This window comes from Suricata suricatta, chromosome 1, assembly GCF_006229205.1.
Source record: "Suricata suricatta isolate VVHF042 chromosome 1, meerkat_22Aug2017_6uvM2_HiC, whole genome shotgun sequence".
NCBI classification, from domain to species: Eukaryota; Metazoa; Chordata; class Mammalia; order Carnivora; family Herpestidae; genus Suricata; species Suricata suricatta.
Window position 1 is genome coordinate 77,253,094 of NC_043700.1, and position 20,947 is coordinate 77,274,040.

The 20,947-nt window shown below is 36.8% G+C and overlaps 1 protein-coding gene across 3 annotated transcripts in view; it reads left to right on the forward strand.

Moving 5' to 3' along the window:
* ANAPC10 (anaphase promoting complex subunit 10) overlaps positions 1-20,947 on the forward strand; it is a 101,190-nt gene that overhangs the window by 72,277 nt on the left and 7,966 nt on the right. Inside the window, exon 5 of one of the 3 annotated variants that reach the window (XM_029956087.1) lies at positions 7,093-7,114. The exons of the other annotated variants lie outside the window; for them this stretch is intronic. Within the exon in view, the coding sequence (XP_029811947.1) occupies positions 7,093-7,114 (22 nt within the window). The remainder of the gene's footprint in view (positions 1-7,092; positions 7,115-20,947) is intronic. 3 annotated transcript variants of the gene reach the window in all.

The following is a 20,947-nucleotide window of genomic DNA, read 5'->3' on the forward strand; positions in this document are numbered from 1 at the left end:
CTTTTAAAAAGGAATAAGTGGTTTAGCAATTTTAATTTTTCTAATATGATCTAGTTAATAGTATAAGATCTGTTGGATCACATGTTGATTCATTGTGTCAATATATTAGATCTTTCTTTACTAATTAAGGCAGTAGTTTACTAACTTGGATACATCCTTGGATTTTGTATTGTTACTGAATTTTTTATTTATCAGATTTATTTTTATTTGATTTATTTAAAAAGTAAGCAAAGCTGACTTAATATTGAGGACTCTGAATTCTACTTCTCAGTCCTTCTACTTTCTTTGCAGAATATATTCTTTCAACCTGATACAACATTTATCATAATAAACTTACAGAGTAGGGGGGATAAGTGGACATTTAAAAAATGCCATTTATGCACAGCTTAACTGTCATTACTTTAGCTAAGACAGTATTTTCATAAAAGCTCTGTTTATCCTAATTGCATAAATATTTTTACAGATATTTCCACTAAGCAGTGAGTGAAACTGTGAGAGTCCCTCTGGCCAATCTGAAAGCCTCCATAGCAGAAACATTAGGAGTAGTGATTGAGCTTTGGGAATGCGCACAGGCTGTGCTCCTGTTAATAGGTATTTGCTTTGAGGACTATTTGGGCTAATGATTGAACAAGTTATTTCTGTCTGAAGATGGTAAAGCAAAAACAGAAGTAATCACAGTATGATTTTTGCTAGAATATATGTTAAGTAGTCTTACTAGACCAAATAGTTTTAAAAAACATTACCATATGAAAAAGTTATTCAGCTTAGTTTGAAAATCCTTCTTTGCAAAGAAATCTGATATCTTGATACCTGTAGTATTAAGACAGCTTTTCACTTCATTGTGGGCTGGCATTACAGAAAATACTCTTGGCTTAGAAATTGGAGTATTGGGTATGACAGTTTGGATGACTTTGTGTGTTATATATGGGCAGAAGGCTATTGAGGTGTGTGTGGACGATCACATGTCTGTCCAAATATGTGAGAATGCATTTGGATTGGAAGAGGTATTTAAAAAAAAAACATTGTCTTACCGTTAGTAAAACTTTAGTGTTGATATGATTATATGGAAATCAAAACACCCTTATTCACTTATTCATTCAGTTTTTTCTAGTTGTTAATTGTAATTAGATACCATCCTTTTATACGATGGTTTTGAAGATTGGCAATATAGGTGGTACTGGGAGACGACTGGGTATTATCTCATAATTTTTAGGCCAAGTGATGTTGAAAGACTACAGTTTGGCAAATTGGACTGATCTGGTTTTATGTCTCTTATTTTTGCAACTTATTAGCTGTGTGAAACTTGGGAACATATTTAGCTCCTCTGACGCATCAGGTTCCTCCTACATACAATAGGGAGAAAAATGCCTTTTTTATTGGATTCCTGAGATGATTAAGATCATTTGGACAGTATGTATTCATATTTCATGCCACACAGGAAGCACTCAAATAATGCAAACTCTCTTTTGTTTTAAAAATTAAATAATATTTGACAACTAAAGATTTTTCTGAATATTTGAAGTACAATACCAGTTAACTTCCACATAGCTCCTGGGGGAGTAGTAGTGCTTTTTGCATCTTGGGAGAAATCTTGATAGGAGCACTGGATATTGCACATTAGAAGATTCTCAGGGTGCCTGGGTGGCTCGGTCAGTTAAGCGACCGATTCTTGATTACAGCTCAGGTCACAATCTCATGGTTTGTGAGTTTGAGTCCTACATCGGGCTCTGTCCTATCAGCAGATCTGAGTGTGAGGTGGTATTCTATCTCTCCCTCTTTCTCTGCCCCTCCCCTGCTCATGCTCCCTCTTTCCCTCTCAACAATAAATAAGCATTTAGAAAAATAAAGGATTCTCATATTCTTTAGTTATATAAATTTAGTTGTATGAACCATATAAGCAAATGTAGGCATAATAACTGATTATTGTTTTTTAAATTTTGATTATTATTTTTTAAAAAGCTTCAGCATCTTTATGGTATACTTTCTTACAACAGAATTGATATAATTTGGCAAACCATAAGAGACTCTTATTTATTTTATTTATTTATTTATTTATTTTTACTGTTTATTTATTTTTGATAGAGAGAGAGGGCATGAGCAGGGGAGGGGCAGAGAGAGAGGGAGACGCAGAATCTGAAACTGGCTCCAGGCCCTGGGCTGTCAGCACAGAGCCCACATGGGCTCAAACTTACAGTTCATGAGATCATGACCTGAGCTGAAGCTGAAGCCAGATGCCCAACCAACTGAGCCACCCACCTGCCCCAAATCATAAGACTCTTAACTATAGGGAACAAACAGGGTTGGTGGAGGGAGATGGGTGGGGGATGGGCTAGATGGATGCTGGGTATTAAGGAGGGCACTGGTTAAGATGGGTATTGGGTATTGCATGTAAGTCATGAATCACTGAATTCTGCTCCTGAAACCAATACTATATTATATGTTGACTAACTAGAATTTAAATAAAAACTTGAAATAAATAAAAAGAAGAATTGTGGTGATAGATGCACATTGGATTGTACACTTTAAATGGGTTTACTATGGGATGCCTCGGTGGCTCAGTTGGTTGAGTATGCGTCTAACTCTTGATTTTGGCTCAGGTCATGATCTCGTAGTTCATGGGTTTGAGCTCCTTGTTGGGCTCCATGCTGACAACATGGGGCCTGCTTGGGATTCTCTCTCTCCATCTCTCTCTGCCCCTCCTCAGCTCATGTCATGCACTGTCTCTCTCTCTCTTTCTCAAAATAAATAATGAAATAAATTTACAGGGATGAATTGTATGGTATGTGAATTATATTGCAATAAAACTGTTTAAAAATTTTTTTTAAATCACAGTGCAATTTGTATATTGTAACTTACAAATTAATTCAATTTGGGGAAAATGTAGAGTTTCTATCAAATAATATTCCACCAATTTGGGGGAAATGACATTACTGTGGTATGCTGTTAAGATAAGCTTAAAATCCCATTAGATACCAGTATTGTTATGTTTCTGAGGTTAATTGGCTGCATTCAGTTATGGGTTATGAACAGTCCCACTTGAATAATCCACCAAGCTATCAGGCAGAAAGACCAAGAGTTCACAGGACTAATTGACCTTGCCAGTATAATAGGAACACTTACACATAAGATTCTCCCTGCCAACAACATTGCAAATGAAAACCCCAGAAGAAACTGTTATGTCCTGTAACTGTCCTGGAATGCTATGAGTCAGTTAGCAGACTGTGGCTGGCGGTGGTCATGGTGGGCAGGAATTGGGGGGAACGAAATGTAAAGGATAGAAGGGAGAATTTTGGAAAGAAATAAAACAGGCCAAATATTAGAGGGAGACATACAGATTTAGAAATAATTTTAGTTATCTTGAATCTGTACAAAGTAGTAGTGTCTTTGAGTCTCTGTAAAAGTTATAAGGTTTTGTTTTGTTTTGTTTTCTTCCACCCTTCCCAGTCCTTAAATCAAGTCCTTTTGTATGGATTTGATAGCCACTATTGCAGTGAGCTCTTTTCTGGAAGGTAAGAACGCATCTCTGACAAAGCAGCGTGCTGCAGTGAGGTTGAAGTGTGTTTGTCATCCTGCAGTCTTGCTTCGGTTACATGTTCTACCATATGAGACACACAAGATGCAGTCAGGGCACCATTATAGCCTTGACTCGAAAATGGATTTGTTTGTTTTTTTGGTGTAGGTTTGAATTTGTGCCAGAGTGGGGGAAGGGAGAAATGTTGGGAAGAGATATAGAAAGAGAGAAAACGCTCACTCCATGAGAAACTTGGACAATTTGTTTCTCTTTCTCTCCTTTTTGGTAATGATGAAAATCGTGTATGTTTTTTAAAGAGCCCCCAAAGCAATAGATCAATTTTCCTTAAAGCAAATGTTTTCAAATGCTCTAAAAAACTGAGTAAACCAGTATCAAGAGGCTTGGTCTTTAAAGGAGATATAAAAAGAACATTAGCTTAAAATGTATTTTAGGTAAATGGATCCCCAGAATATGAGAAATTGCACAGCAGATAGCAGCCTTCTCTGAAATACTGTAGTAGGATGATGACATTCCTGCTGCATTTTACTTTTTAAAAAGGCATCTTTCACATTGTAAGAAAAAGACAGTCAGAATGTTAAATGGGCTTCAAAAATAGTAATAAAAAAAGATTTATAGTGGAAAGAATTGATGGTATATTTCACCTAGAGTAAGAAACAATGTGTAGTAAGGGATTTTGTGGTTTTACAGCTCAGTGCATGTGTTTGAAAGCTGTTCTGTCAGCAACGTGGGTGGCAGGTTATGCTACCATATAACGTATTGTAGTTGGCTCTCCACACTTGTCAGGGTTAGTGTTCAACCATTCGGAAAATTTTCCCATTGTTCTATCATGTGAACCAAGACTAGTGTTGAATTCCCAATAACTTTCAGAAAAAAGGTTTAATTAGAAAGTTTGAAATTTGATTACATCTTTTTGTTGTAATACGTTGCTATATGTTTTAGTATTTTATCTATGACCACAGTTACTTTCTCGTCAAAGATACCAAAATCAAAACTTCATCTTACTCTTTTTTTAAACAGGTTTTACAGAAATTTGTATACTGAATGTTGCTCTTTTTTCTGTACTAACACTCTATTTCCATCTTAAGCATTTTGCTTTAGATGGACCTTGGCTCTTGGCAGCTAGTGCTTTTTTAGCAAATAATACTGTTTCTAGTAAGAGTTGCAGAGAAGAGAAAAAAAAACTTAGTGTGAGGTCCTTGTAAACTGAACCTTTGGAACATTACTTTATTTCTTTTTTCCCCCTTTTGTGCTTCTTCTCTATTTGTGTAATGGTTATAAATTACATCCTCTGAAAAGAAGAATTAAAAACATTTTTTGTTTTGTTATTCTTATAGTCGATTTTTTTCTTTACCTGTTATTTTAAAGATACACAGAGAAATAAGCAATTATGGTATTGAAATTCCATTGTGCCAGCACCTCCAGAGCATAATCCAAAAAAAACAGAAAACCGCCTGCTGGGCTGTCTGTAGTATGCTTGTGTGAACATCAGTGTCTGCTGTTCACACATCATTTTTTTAGCAAAAGTTCCTCTTGGAATAAAGACTCTGTGTTTTCTGAGTGTAGTGAAACATTAGTTGGTCTTTACATTTTAAATTTGTGAGGATTTCTGTTTATAGAATAGGTTGTTATAGATATGTATTCCACGATCGTCACCGCCACAACAAGTAGAGAAAAGCCTTGGTTTATGTACTACAAAATAATGAAAAATTTAAATGAAATTATAAAATATTAAAGGTGAGAAATAATGAGCTTTTGATAAAAAGGATTAATTTGAATGTTGACTTTTGCCCTTTAAAATCTATTTTACTTATAAAGTGAAGTGTATCTTGGCTAGATGAGTGTAAAGTATCGTAAATTTGTCCTGTGTTCTACTTGAAATTTAGATACTCAAATATGGTGGCTTCCTGACAATATTAGTAAAAGTTTTCAAATGACCCTACATAATTACTCTAGCCAAGAAGTGTATTAGAAAGTATATTTATAGATCCTTAGATTCACTGTTTTCATTACTAATCATTTTCACTCATTCATTTTTATTCTTATTATGCTCCTGGGTGTCATATTAGATATAGACCGCAAACTTGGAAAATGGGGTCCAGTGTATTCGCAGTCTCTGCTGTTCATTCAGACTCATAAAACATCAAAAAGAAAAAACATTTACCACATAATAGGGAACTTTGGTGTTAGATTTGGTTAAATGGTGGGGCACCTGGATGGCTGAGTCTGTTATATGTCATGATCTCATGATTCATGGGTTTGAGCCCTGCACTGGGCTCTGTGCTGACAGTTCAGAGCTTGGAGCTTGCTTCAGATTCTGTGTCTCTCTCTGTCTTTGCCTCTCCCCTATTTGCTCTCTGTTTCTCAAAAATAAGTAAACCTTAAAAAATTTTTTTTTAAATGTGGTTAAATGAAAGTTGGTGCCCACAGTCTCCTGTAAGGTATATCTGAATCATTCAACATCATTTGTTCTTTTTCTTTGACGCTTTCCTTATAGAGGTTAATAAGAGTAAATACACACATCTTTGCCGATACAGAGTTTTTACCCATTTCAACTGTTTTTCATAGATAATTTCAGGTTTGTTTGCCTGTGAATTCCATTCTGAATTTCTTGACCAATTAAAATGCAGTTATACATTTTATAACAATTGCAGGAATCTTTCAGTTATCCTTTCTTTTGATTACTAGGATGAGATTACTCACTACCTGGGACCAGTTATTACATTTAGTCATCAGGTCCAGTAGGCAGTGATGCCTGCTAATCTCTTAAATGTTTTCCCCAATTTGCTTCTTATTAGTTGTTTTAACCTTTCAGTCCTGTAGATGGAAGAAATTGTCCTCTACACAAGATATATCTCACATACGCTTCTTGGAAAGGGAAGTAACAGCACAAAGTCCTTAACATACAAGTTTTCTAAGGGCCTAAGACTCCAGAGTCTCCTGATTGCCACGAAGCCTAATTGCTCACCAGGCAACCTGGCACACTGCCATTTCCCCACTGGGCTGTTTGTTGGTGCATGTGAATAGAACAAAAATGGCTTTGCTTTTTCTACTCAGTTGTCACTGATTGCAGTTTTAGGAAACAAGTTAACCTTTTTCCTAAAATTATAGTAATTCACATCAAGATCAAGTCAAACTTCATAGTATTTAAGCAATAGGTTGTATAGTGAGTTTAGAGCTTTTAAAATCTATATAAAACAAAATTCATTACTTTTTGCTTCAAAATATTCATTTTGTATGATTCCACTTCAAATATTCTAGACAGATGTTCTAGATTTGGATAAACACTTTTGAAAATAAATCATGATGTGAGTTTTTAAATGCTTTTATAAACAAAATCTATTATGTATGTGAATTATGGGACCAGTGGAAATCACAGATCTGGCAGACAAAGTTTATATGTACGGGTGAGCCGCTTCAACTGTTGAAACCTGTTATTGAGAATACTAGAGATGTTTGCATTTTAATTTTTAATGTAACTGGAGGTGTATCCTGGGTTTTGACCTCTGCCTAGAACTGTAACCAGAATTTCACTTGTTCCCATTTTCATGCTTTACTTCTAGGTACCAGCACTAATAGGAAATGGTGAGTATTGTGGGACTTTTCTCACAGCTGAGCTATTTTCCTATTTTCTTCCCAGTAGAGTTCCACATCTCTTTAAAGCATATAAATATTTATTCGCTTGTACTCATCTCAGAATATATTCTTGTTTTATTTTTATTCCAGACATATTTTAAAACTATTTTATTACTTTGATGTTCACAATTTTGACAGGGAAATTCCTTTCAAATCCTGGCTTCCTCCTTCACCAGCTAGGTGACCCTTAGCAAAATATATAACCTCTCTATGAACTTTAGGTCCCTCAGCTGTAAATTAGGGATGTGGTATTGGGAGGATTAAAATAAATGTATGTTAAGTGCCTGGCACATGGTAGCAGCTCAATAAATGGTAGTTGAAAGGAGTAAAACCTTGAAAACTGGTAATGTTTTTATAGGCTGTAAAAGCATCTACTACTATGCTTTTCCATATAATCTTTTGAAATTAGGTTTAACTACACATAGCTATTGGATATACATTTATGTCTTTGGGTTGATAAAGATCCAAGAGCATGGGCTTGGGAGTCATCTGCTGGGTTTGAGTTCCTGCACTTCACTATGAACCTTGGGAAGTTCGCATTCTCTGTGCCTCAGATTTCTTGTGTATAAAATGAAGATGCAAATAGTGTACATCACAGGGCCGTTGCATTTAGTACTAGAATAAATCAGTACATGTAAAATTCTTAAAACAATACCTGGCAAAGAGTAAGTGCTCCAAACATGTTAGTTGTTGTGAACTATTATTATCTCATAGAAAAGGAAAAATCATAAAGCCAGAAAATTGGAATCAGCCCTAACTAATGAATGTCTCTTTCATCCACTTTCAAATACTTCCCATTATCTTTCTTTCTAGTTGCTTCAGAGCTGCACATCTCATAAAACTATGCTTATGGTTATATAGAAGTTAGAATTATGCTTTTTATTCATTGCTGTCACAGAATTGTGATGCCCTTACAGTGAAAATTTTAGGTGTCTCTTAATTAAACGTAACTGTTGAGTTTGTAAGCTGCTTCTTATAGATCTTGCCCTAGTTAGCTTTTTAACAGTCCTTTTGAAGGCACCTTGTGAAAAGACTTTTTAAAGGATTCATTGCTAAATTGAATATTTTTTTAATTAAACAAATTTTTTTAGAATTATTTATATATATATATTTTTAGTTTTGAGAGAGAGAGAGCGCGTAGGAGAGCGAGCAAGCACAAGTCCGGGAGAGGGGTGGCACAGAGTCTGATGCAGGGCTCGATACCACCACTCTGGGATCATGACCTAAGCTGAAATCAGGAATCGGATACCCAACCGACTGAGCCATCAGGTGCCCCCTGAACATTAAAAAAAATAATAATTGGGTCTCCATGTATCCTTCTTCAACTGGAATTAAAAAAAATTTTTTTTAATGTTTTATTTATTTTTGTCACAGAGAGAGACAGAGCATGAGAGGGGGAGGGGCAGAGAGAGAAGGAGACACAGAACCGGAAGCAGGCTCCAGGCTCTGAGCTAGCTGTCAGCACAGAGCCTGATGCAGGGCTCGAACCCACCAACGTGAGATCTGACCTGAGCCGAAGTCGGAGGCTTAGCCAACTGAGCCACCCAGGTGCCCCTCAACTGGAATTTTTTAAATAAGCAATGTTTTACTTAGCAGTTAAATGATTAATATAAAAATTATTTTACAGTGATTCTTTCAGATCTTAAATTCCTGATTTTCGCATTGTTTTATCCAGTGGTAGGCCATTAAACAGCCTGTTTCCTTAGATATATTACTGACATGTGCCTAAAACTATTTCTAACTTTTCTTTGTTCTAGGATTTAGGGGATAGAATGACTGTACTTTTTAATGTACTTAAAAATTACTCATGTATGTGAAAAGTTCAAAATTGTACAGATTAGCATAAGGTTTTCTCAGATTTGCTGTACATACAAACTGCTTCAGTTTTGTTCTGGGATAAAAGATAAATTAATTTACCTTGTAACTGACATAAACATTCATTTATTTTAGAGCTCATTTAATGGCATATTATGATTCATTTGGAATAACAAGGACTAGGAAAAAGCTAAACTTCATATGGAGCATGAGAAGTTCTACGATTCTGTGCTGGAGTTTCAGCTGTGTGCTTAGCACTCCCTCCTCCCCAAAGTTTATGAAACACTCATACGGTTTATATGTGTGCACACCCTATTTAATGTAAGAAATAGAATTTTATGAGCATCCCAGAAGCTGGGAGTACATCTCTTCCCTTCACTGTCACAATCCTTTTTCTGCTCTCTAGAGGTAACCAGTGTTGCTAACTTTTTATGGTAATTTCTTAGCTTTCTTTATAGTTTTACCACCTATGTATGCATCCTTAGCAGTAGGTTAGTGCCTGTTATTTTAAATGTTTATTTATTTTTGAGAGAAGAAAAGAGAGAGAGAGAGAGCATGAGCAGGGGTGGGTTGGGGAGGCAGAAGGAGAAGGAGACACAGAATCCGAAGCAGGCTCCAGGCTCTGAGCTATCAGCACAGAGCCCAACATGGGACTTGAACTCACGAGCCATGAGATCATGACCTGAGCCAAAGTTGATGCTTAACTGATTGAGCCACCCAGGTGCTCCTGTATTTTTGTTTGTTTCTTTGTTTTAATGCTTATTTATTTTAGAGAGGGGGTGGGAAAAGGCAGAGAGAGAGACCGAGGATCTGAGGCAGGCTCTGTGCTGACAGCAGAGAACTTGAGGCAGGGCTCAAACCCACAAACCACAAGACCATGATCTGAGCTGAAGGCAGATGCTTAACCTACTGAGCCTCCCTCGTGCCCCGGTTAGTGTCTGTTTTTGAACTCTAAGTGGGTTAGACTTAGTATTGTCAAATGTTGCCTCACTTTTTTTGTTTTTGCCAGCTTGATGAGTCTTAGTCTTTCTTATTTTCCGTTGCACAAACTTTGAATTTTTTATGCTTACGTTTTTAAGTTTAATTTGGAAGTTTAAGTGTATTTTTACTACACTGAAACATGTACATAGGTTAAAAGTCTGAAAGGATTGTGATAGCATTTATAGTAGTAGTACCCATCTCCCTACCCCACACTCCTATCCCACTTCTTAGAAGCAATCCTCTTAGTTATTTTAGCCTTTTTTCCTTGTATTTGCTTTCATATTTCTAAGTAATATATGTACATAGATTTGTATGTTAGATATGTACAACTCTAAATGTATGGGTACCTGTCTTTATTTAAAGACATGATCTAATGATGCCTTAAATATGAAATATTGGGATTTAGCTCTATAATTCCATTTCTTCTCTCATAGACTTCCCTTTCTTTAACTTCCTGGTATGACTTTTCATAGTACTTGCTGAAATCATTATGCATATTTTCATTATTATGACCACATAAGTATTGTTATACCTGATTCTTGTCATGTCCTATGCTTAAATTTCTTTTATAGGTATAATTTCATTTTTCTGGAATTAATAGTTGCCTCATTTTTTTCTTAATGTTTAAAATGTTATCAGTTATCAATATATCCCTAAATTGTTTTTGCAGACCTATAAAGTACCTTTTGAACTAGTCATGTGTACTCTCTCGGTTCCCTATGTTTTTCTTGAAGACATCCTTCCTGGACCTCCAGCTCGGCCAGTGTGTCAGTGTGTCACTGCAAATTCAGTCAGAGAAGCAGAGCACTGGAGTGTGTATGCGCACATACTATGTATTTATGTGTGTGGAGAGGGTGCGTGGTGGCATGTAATGGGGGGTTGATACACGGATTTTACCATATACAAGTGGAAGATGGTTAAATTCTAAGGATGATACTTTCATGTCTGCTGCTGTAGTTTGAAATTCAAGGTGCAGGAAGTCAAAAGCAAACATAAATGTAAAGTGGTGAAGAGCAAAGAAGAGCTGGAACCCATCAGCACAAACTAGACGAAGCAGAATCCACGTCAGTTCTCACTGCCTCCAACCTTATGATGTCAGTGTCCTGCACAAGAAGTGGATGCCCTTCATTATGGAGTGCATACACCTACCCCAGGAGTCAGAGAGCCGCAGGAGGAAGGTGGAGCAGGTGCATGCCCACCGCCGCCTTATGACAACAAAGGGGTCCAGCAGATAGTGATAGCACGTGTGATCCACAAAACAACGACCTCATCTTGAGCGTAAAAACCAAAATGGCTGCTGCTTCCTTTCTGCCCTCCAAATCTTGTGCATGAAAATATTCCTGTGTCTCACATAACCAGAAACGTGGGGAAGGGAATCCTGTAAAATGTAGTTTGGGCTAGCAGTGGTGGCACATTGTAGAGTCATTACAGGTGGCCATGAGAATACTCTTCTCAAATCTCTGACTGTGGGGAGTAACTGAGTGATGGCCCCAGCTGCTGCTTTCTGAAATCCCTCTCCACATTTGTGCAGAGGCCATGCGTTCCTGCAGTCTGCCCCCAGCCAGTGACCGAGACAGCCGGAGTACGAAAGCAGCTCATTCCTAGGGACTCTGAAGCTCTGACAGGCAACCTTGGCTGAACCCGGATGGCCTTGCTGAACTTTCCATACAACGGCACTGCAGTCTAACACGTGTCCACCCAACTTTCCAACCTTCCTTCCCTCCCTGTCTCCTTCCCCTGGGGTCAGACCTGCATCACGCTGACAGTTCTTCCAGCCTCTCCAGCTCCCTCCCCATGTTCTCTCTCACGCTTGTTTCCCCTGATAGGTTTCTGGCATTTCTAATTTCTAAGTTCTTTGCATGTCTTGGTGTCTGTCTCTCAGATGACTTGGTCTGACAGCTATCTGTTTATGACATCCTTTCAACATCATCCTGGGAATTTCCTTCACCTTTTGTTTTGGTAGATCCCTTGTTTCCTGCATCCCAGGTCTTCATCTTTTTGATTCACTTCCTTTTTCGGTGGAATGCATCTTCCACATGGGAGGTAAAATTGTTGAAACCTTGCATGACTGAAAAGTTTATTTTAATCTCACCCTCGAGGGATGATTTGGCTGGGTATGGAATTCTAGTTTGGAAGTAATTTTTCATCAGAATTTTAAGCACATCCTCCATTGTCTCATAGTTTTCTGTGTAGAGGTTGAGAAATACAACACCACTTTGATTCCTGTTGCTTTACATGTGTTCAGTTCTTCTCTATAGAAGTTTTTATCATCTCCTGACCCTTGATGTTTAGAAATTTCATGCTGCTATGCCATGCTTGTGTGTGTGTTTCCTTCATTGTGCTGGGTGCTCAGTGGATCCCATCAGTAAGGAGGCACCTGTCTGTTAGTTCTGGGAGGTGCTCATACATTCTTTCATAGTTTTCCTTTCCTTTCCTGTTTGCTCTGTTCTTTCTCAATTCACGCTTTTTAGCTCTGATACCTCCTGCACTGAGCCACTGCTTTTCTATCTTTTTTGTTTTCTTGTTTTCCAAGCAGATCATTAAAAAATTTTTTTAAATTTTGCCCCCATATATAACCATAAGATATCCATGACCATATATATCCATGACAGTTGACCCATTTTAAGTGCAATTAATACCTCTCTCATCTCTGGATCTTTGGAGTATGTTCAGAGCCAGTTTCCTGCACAATGTACATTTGTTTTTCCATTATTATAAGTAATATGGCCAATATATAGGTGAGAGACCATTCAGGATAAGGCTGAAGAGGTAAGTAGAGGCCAGATCATGCAGGACTGTGGGCTTATTAAAATGAGAAGCTAGTGAAAGGTCTTTCACTGCTAATCTAAGCTTTGATTGGAAGAAGACAAGTAGCTATGGCAAGATTAGTTACGAGGCCATTAATAATAATCCTGGGTAGCAGGTAGTGTTGATTACCTTGCATAACATTCTTCCTCCATTCTTTCTTCCCGGCCAAGAGAGACCACTTTCCACCCTAAAAATAGAAAATGCCTGATTCTCCGTTTCTAAGTTCCCTTTCAGTTAGTACCTACACATGTGACCCAGACATGGCCAATGGGAAATCTGATAGCGTCTGGAAAATATTGTTTTCGTAATTAAAAGAGGAGGAAGCCTTTTTAGATATTGCTGTGTGAGAACGTGATGCTTGCAGCTGCTGCAGACATCGTAGACACACAGCATGACAGAGCAGAAAGGTCTGGGTCTTTTTTTTTTATTTAAAATTTTTATATGGAACAGTAAAGTTCATATATCATAAGTGAAAAGCTCACTGAATTTTCCCAAACTAAACGCACCTAATATAACCAGCAACCAAATAAAAATCCAGAAACCTTGTTTATGTTTCTTTATGCTCCCTCAAGGCTAATCATTATTCTGACTTCTAACAATATGGATTACTTTCACCTGGGTTTTAAAAATCTTTTTGTTTTTATTTTATAGAGATGGAATCATATTGTGCCTATACCTTTTTTTTTTTTTTAAAGTAAGCTCTATGGCCAACATGGCTAGAACCCACAAACCAGAAATCAAGAGTGGCCTGCTCTTCAGTCAGAGCACAGCCACATGCCCTGTGTCTATACTTTTTTATGTCTGGCACCTTTTACTCAGCATGTTTGTGAGAGTCCCTATGTAGTTGGGTAGTTGTAGATTGTTCATTTTCATTGGCTGCAGAATATTCCGTTTGTGATTTTATTCCAATTTATCTGTTTGACTGTTAGTGTTATTTGGATACTCTGGCTCTTATAACTAGTCCTCTTGTGAATATTTGAGAATATACTACTGACCATGTGTTGGGTGAATAGTCTTTGATTTTTAATGGTTTTTTATATTTTATAGATCTATATTGTGTGTATATCTATATCTATATCTATATCTATCTATTTGATATATGTATATTGTATTTTGAAGATAGATGTCCTTTGCTGGATACAGGCGTATTTCCCAGTCTGTGGCTTATTTTTTCCACTTTCTTAATTGTATCTTTTATTGAACAGAAGTTCTTAATTTTAAGATAGCTGATCAATATTTATTGATAAGTGCTTTTTGTGTCCTAAAAATTTTATCTACTCCAAGGTTACAAACATGTTTTATTTTCTTCTAGAAGCTTCAGGCATTGTACCTTTGACATTTAGATCTAAATCCATCTGGAACTCATTTTTGTTTATGGTGAGAATTGTGGGAATAAAAATTATGTTTTTTCTCCCAAATGGAAGAGCAGAATATCCTCATCATTATTTGAAGAGACCACTTTTCTTTACTGCACCAGAGTGTCATCTCTGACAGTAACCAGGTGGCTGTAAATGTGTGAGTCTGTTTCTGAAGTCTCCTAGCTGATATCCTACTCTATCTTTGCACTAATTCCATGCTCTTTTAGTTACAACTTTAGGTCCCTTACGTCCAGGGAGCTTGTTAAATTTTCATATTAATTCTAATAGTTAATAGATTCTTTTGTATTTTCTAGATCTGCAGTCATATAATTTACAAATAATGTTATTTTTTCTTCCATTAGCATCCTTTTTTATCCTGTCTCCTTCTTTCTACTCCTCTCTCCTCCATTTTTTTCCATTTTCCTTGCAATATTTAGGAAATATTTAAAATCTCCGGTACAATGTTAAATAGAAGTGATGGTAATCTTGTTTTGTTTATAATCTCACTGAGAAGGTTTTCAAGATTTCATCAGTACTCTAGGTTATTTGTTTGAAAGATGCTGTTTTTTATATTAAGGAAATTTCATTCTGTTCCTATTTGCTAAGAGTTTTAAAATTATAAATGGGTATTAATTTCTCAAATGTTTTGCATTCAACAAGATGATTATATTATTTTTCTCCCTTCTTCTATTGATGAATTCAATTACATTAATTTTCAAATGATATTCTAACCTTATATACCTGGGGGAAAAAAAACATTTTGCCTATTATCCTTTTTACATATTGCTTGGTTTGATTTACTAATATGTTGTTCTAGATTTTTCTATCTGTTGTCATGAGAAGGATTAGTTTGTAATTTCTCTTTTTAAAAAAAATTTTTTAACATTTATTTATTTTTGAGAGGCAGAGAGAGCCAGAGCATGAGTTGGGGAGGGGAGAGAGAGAGGGAGACACAAAATCAGAAGCCGGCTCTAGGCTCTGAGCTGCCAGCACAGAGCCCAACGTGGGGCTCGAACCCACGAACTGTGAGATCATGACCTGAGCCGAAGTCGGACACTCAATTGACTGACCCATGTGCCCCTGTAATTTTTCTTTCTTAATATCCTTACCAAGTTCTGGAACTAAAATCATGGCACCTTCATAAAAACAGTTAAAAGTGTTCTTCCTCTTTTTATTTTCTATGTCTTTGTGCAAAATTGATACAATTTCTTCTTTGAATTTGTGGAAGACTTGACTGGCAAAATCATCTGCAACTGGAGTGTTGTGATGGATTTTAAATTATGAGGCAGTTTCCTTACCAGGCACAGTTCTAATCATATTTTCTATGTCTCCTTTTTTAGCTTTGATAATTTTTTTGAAGACTATGTCCATTTTGTCTTTTCATATACATAACTTATTGAATCAGTCTGATGAATTCTTGATTGCAAATATTTTATTTTCAGCTCTCTAATCTCATTTAAAAATATATTCCAGGGGCACCTGGGTGGCTCAGTTGAGCATTTGACTTGGGTCAGGTCATGATCTCACAGTTTATGGGTTCCAGCCCTACATCGGGCTGCATGCTGACAGCTCAGAGCCTGGAGCCTGCTTCGGATTCTCTGTCTCCCTTTCCTTTGCCCCTCCCCCACTCACACTCTGTCTTATTCTCTCTCAAAAATGAATAAACATTAAAAAATTTAAAAAGCGAAGATAAAAATATATTCCAATTCCCACGTGATATTCTTTACCTTTTCATTTTCTATTTTCTATCTTTTCTGTATTCTTCATGTTGGCCTCTTAATTTCTTAGGCATATTAATAGCAATTTTTAATTGATTACTAGATATTGGGAAAAATGTTTTTGCAGCTCTAGATCTATGCTATTCATACAAGTATCCACTAGCTACATGTGGCTTTTACTTTAAGCACTTGAACTATGACTAATCTTAATTGAGATATGCTGTAATTGTAAAATGCTGGATTTTTTGGTACAACAAAAAAGAATGTAAAGTATCCCATTAAGCTTTTATATCCATCACATGTTGAAGTGCTATTTTGTATATACTAAATATAAAATTAATTTGACCTGCCTTTGACTTTTGAAAACATAGTTTTTAGAAAATTTTAAATTGTGTATATGGGTCACATTTGTGGCTGTGTTATTTTTCTGCTGAACAGTGCTGCTCTCTATATTTTCTTTCTTCAGGAAGAGTTCGCTCTTTCCTGGGCTAGAGCGGTAGACTGGTAGCTTTACTCCTGTCTGTCTCCGAGCTGAGTTGGGGCTGTGTTGTAGTTTTGGTGAGGTTCTGTCTACCTCTGTTCCTTAGTACTACCACATCATAGCCTCTCAAGGCTTTCCCCGGATATATTCACTGGGTTCCTTCCCCTTGGCACGTTCTAGACTCCAGTACTTGTTTTTTCAGCCCTTAGAGATTAGCAGAAACTGTTCTGTTCTCAGAGATCCCTTGCTTATCCCTTCAGCCTCCCATTTCAGGCAATTTCACAATGTGGCAAATATTTTGAGGGGAAAATACGATGTGTGCTGGAAAGCTCTTGAAGTCTCTTAATTTAGTCTTTTCTGAAACACTTGTAGTGTTTCACTTCTAGTTCTGAAACACTGCATGTTTCTTTGGCTTCAAGAAGCGGCTCTCTGCCCGGGCATAGCCACAATTCTCAGCATCTTGTCTCATCCCAGAATTAATAAATGCGGTGCCCCTGCCCATGATTGAAGTAGGTGCCCAAAGACCAGTAAACTTTCTGAGGTTCTCGTTTCCCCAGCATCCTGGTCCCCTTTGGCCCTCTTTGCTTAGCAGCTCTCTGATTAAACTCTGTAATGATGGTTGTATTTTACTTTTAGTTATTTTCAGAAGGAACATTGGTCTGCCACAAACTACTCCATTCTCTTCTGTTTAAAAGAGACACTTTTAAAGTCTAGATCTTTCTCATGTGGCTTTTGTGGTAGAATCTTTCTATCTTGCCTTGCCTTCAGTAGGTCCCTTGCTGGTCCCTTGAAAAGTTGTCTCTTAAAAAGGAGATAAAAAAATTTTTGAGTCATCAGTGTACAGCCACCTGAGGTACCCAGTCATTGATATGGATAGGATTATATAGGACAATTGTGTACATTAAACTTTTGTATTGTGAGACTAGTTTTAGGACAGAATTCTGAGGAATACAACACTTAAGGAACAAAAAGTTTCCAGAAAGACAAAAAAAAAAAAAAAAGAAGAGAAAGGTAGGAAGAATATCTGAAGAAGGTGAAACCACAGAGGCCATGAGAAGAGAACATTTCAATAAAGATGTTGCATGTGCTTATGTAGAAAGGATAAGAAGTTTCAAACTAAAAAGTGCCCCATGGATTGAGTAATAATGACACTTCTATTATTATATTACAACATTCCTATGAGGAAAGCTTAAAAAGTATACAGAAGTAAAATTATTCTCCTCTTATTTTTTATCTACAAAACTAACAATTCCGGGGCGCCTGGGTGGCTCAGTTGGTTAAGCATCTGACCCTTGATTTTGGCTCAGGTCATGATCTCATGGTTCCTGAGGTTGAGCAGTAAGTCAGCCTCTCCACTGACAGCGCAGAGCCTGCTTGGGATTCTCTCTCTCCCCCTCTGTCTCTGCCCCTCCCCACTCTCTCACTCCCTCAAAAATAAACATTTTAGAAAATGGCAATTTCACCTGATTCAATACTTGGAGAAGTAAAGGTTTAGCATGGATAAGTAATTTGCTTAAACTCAAGATTAGAAGTGAAATTCAGAAGTGACATCTGGTCTGATGTTCTTTCCATTATACTACTTATTTTTATCTATTCCTATCATTTCATGATTATTCATTACTTAGATGAGACTTTCAGCCTTCCTTTATAACTAAAACTAAAGCATAATTTTCATATATGTATGTGCATATATTTATATTTACTAGGTTTCTTTTTAATGATAGTTAAGTTGGATTAACTTGGCTTTCCAAGTTTTGTTGTTATCAAAAGCTTTTCTGCAGTTTCTTCTTAACATTTCTTTCCCATTTTAGGTTTTTGATGAAATTATTGTTTTTAATGGACCTTAGTCTCAAATTTATTCAAAATTATTTGTGTAGATTAGTAAGACACTCTACTAGTTCTTTTGGTTTTTGTTAGGCCTCTTAAAAAAAAAAACATGACACTTTAAGACCATTTAAGCTATAAAATTGTAACTCTGTAAGAACAATTTTTGGAATAAATTTTTCTGTATAGAAACTTTTTCTGACTTACTATCCAAAATGAATGCCGTGACCATTTGCAGCAAGTTGATTGGTTTTGACCTCAAAGTCACCTTCTTACATAGTTGCCTTCTACACTAGGGCAAAAGAGCTTGCTTTCCATACTGAGCTCTGTGAGTCTGCTTTGTGGTATCCTTACTTTTATCAATTTGGAACTTTTGAAGGTTTTTTTTTGGATCATATTAGACTTCTCTACATGTAGGTCATCATTTCTGTCAACTGGTTCTATTGCTTCTTAAATGAAAGGATAGTTAAAATTCCAGAATCCACTGCTTTGTGTTGACAGTTCTCATTGAGATTCTGCAGAATTTTTATCAAGTCACACTATGGTTAGTGAAGGAGGAAAAGACAGTGAGAGTGGAGAGTAGAGGACAATTTTATTGAAACAAACTATCAAGTAGTTATTCCTTATTCATTAATTTTCCCAGGGGTATGTGATTAGCAGTAGCAAAGGACGTATAAACAGCTTTGTATTTTTTACATGTTTTTATTGATGAATGACTTCTGTTGTTGTTGCTGTTGTTTTAATGTATGCTTTGTTTATGGTGGAGTTAATCAGTGTATCCTTGGAGGGGTACACCTGCTTTTAAATAAAACGTAGGAGTGTTGATTAAGAGGCCGGTGTAGGAAGTAGAATGCCAGAGCCAGGCTGAGAGATCATGTCGTAGAGACATTCTGATGGATTGTATTTACCTACAGTTCTTAACATTATTGTCTTGGCAACATAGCAGCTGATACTAAGGAAGGAATATTAAGAAAAGGTGGTGACTCCTATTCAGAAGTGACTTAGTAGGCTTTGGTCCGGCAGTGGTGCTAATGTGGTCCATGACATGGCTTCTCCCGTCACCAGGGGGAATACCTACTATGTAGGTTGCCTCTAAAACACATATTTTATAAGAAACTGATTAAATTGGCTAAACAAGATTGCGGCCAAATAATGAAATATTGAAGTAGTATTTATTTCAAATTAACACTAGGAATTGTCTCAGTTTGTTATACCTGTTTGGGTTAGTTATAAACACTTGTAAAACCCTTGACATTTTTTAATGTGGAATTTTCACTAGTCTTATATATACACTTTTCAGTATTCGTTATTCATCTGATGCCCTTATGTATTAGTTTTGTATTTCTGTGTAACATATTACCACAGATAGAGTGGTTTAAAACAACACACGCTTATTATCTCACAGTGTCTGTGAGTCAGGACTCAGGGCATACCTCAGCTGCATCCTCCGCCTGGGATCTTAGAAGGCTGCAGTCAGGCTGTTCCAGGGCTGTGGTCTCAGCACAGGCTTGTCTTGGGAAGGCTCTAATTCCAAGTTCACTCAAGTAGATGTATTTTTAAACACATTATTTCAAGTGTTCTATTTAGCCTTGCATTAATAAGTCTTGACTTTATTCATCTTTAAATTTATGTTATCTTTACCAAGTGACCACTCATCTTCTCTATAATTTACAACATTCTCTTGGTATCTTTATAAACCATGTTCTACATTTTACATACAAAACTATTTTTTTTAATTTTTTAATGTTTATTTTTGATAGAGCATGAGCTTCCATGGGAAGGGGTAGAGAGAGAGGGAGACACAGAATCCGAAGCAGGCTCCAGGCTCTGAGCTGTCAGCACAGAGCCCAATGCGGGGCTCGAACCCACAGACTGCAAGATTATGACGTGAGCCAAAGTCAGATGCTTAACTGACTGAGCCACCCTGGCACCCCTTACAAAACTATGTTTAGACTACAATACTATGTAAAGCTTTACAAGTAAACCTTAAAATTTTAAATATAAATAGATCTTGTGCTTGGGATCATTAAGTAAAATCATTAGATAAAATCCAGAATACAGTAATAAACTGTATCAAAGTACTCTTCTGAGACGGTTCCTGGCAACTTTGACCAGATTGGTCAATGATTGGTTTCAGTGGTGGGGACAAAAGTTAGATTGGAGTGTGATAAAGATAATTAGCAGGTAAAACAAAAACAAAAACAGAACTTTTAAAGGGATTTTGCAGGAAAAGGGAGCAGAGAATTGGGACAGCCGGTAGAAGAAGATACAGGATTAAGAAAATTCTGGTTTTATTTTTAATTTTCAAAATGACAAATATTGGGGCATGTTTGAATTCTGATGACAGTGACCCAGTGAAAAAGAAAATACGATTTGGAGAGACAATATTTATTATGGGAGCAGAGTCTGGTTGGGAAAGAAGAAATGGGATCTGTTGACAAACAAGAATTCATCTCAGAAGAATGCAGGGGCGGTTATATTACATAAAACAGCTGATGGGAAGATGGCATTTTTTTTCTGATTACCTCTGTTTTCTTAGTGAAATAAGATATTAGCTCAGAGAGAGATTAGAGTAGGTGTTAGGATTTGAGGAGAAGCCTAGAAACAGCTATCCCAGAGACAGTGAAACCAAATTTTCTAAAGGGATATAATAAGAATTTTGCATGGTGCTAAGTATACACTTGGATATATACTTGTCGTCTTGAAGTGAGATTTGGGGCACCTGGGTAGCTCAGTTGGTTAAACATCTGACCTCAGCTTGGGTGATGATTTCACGGTTTGTGAGTTCACGCTCCAC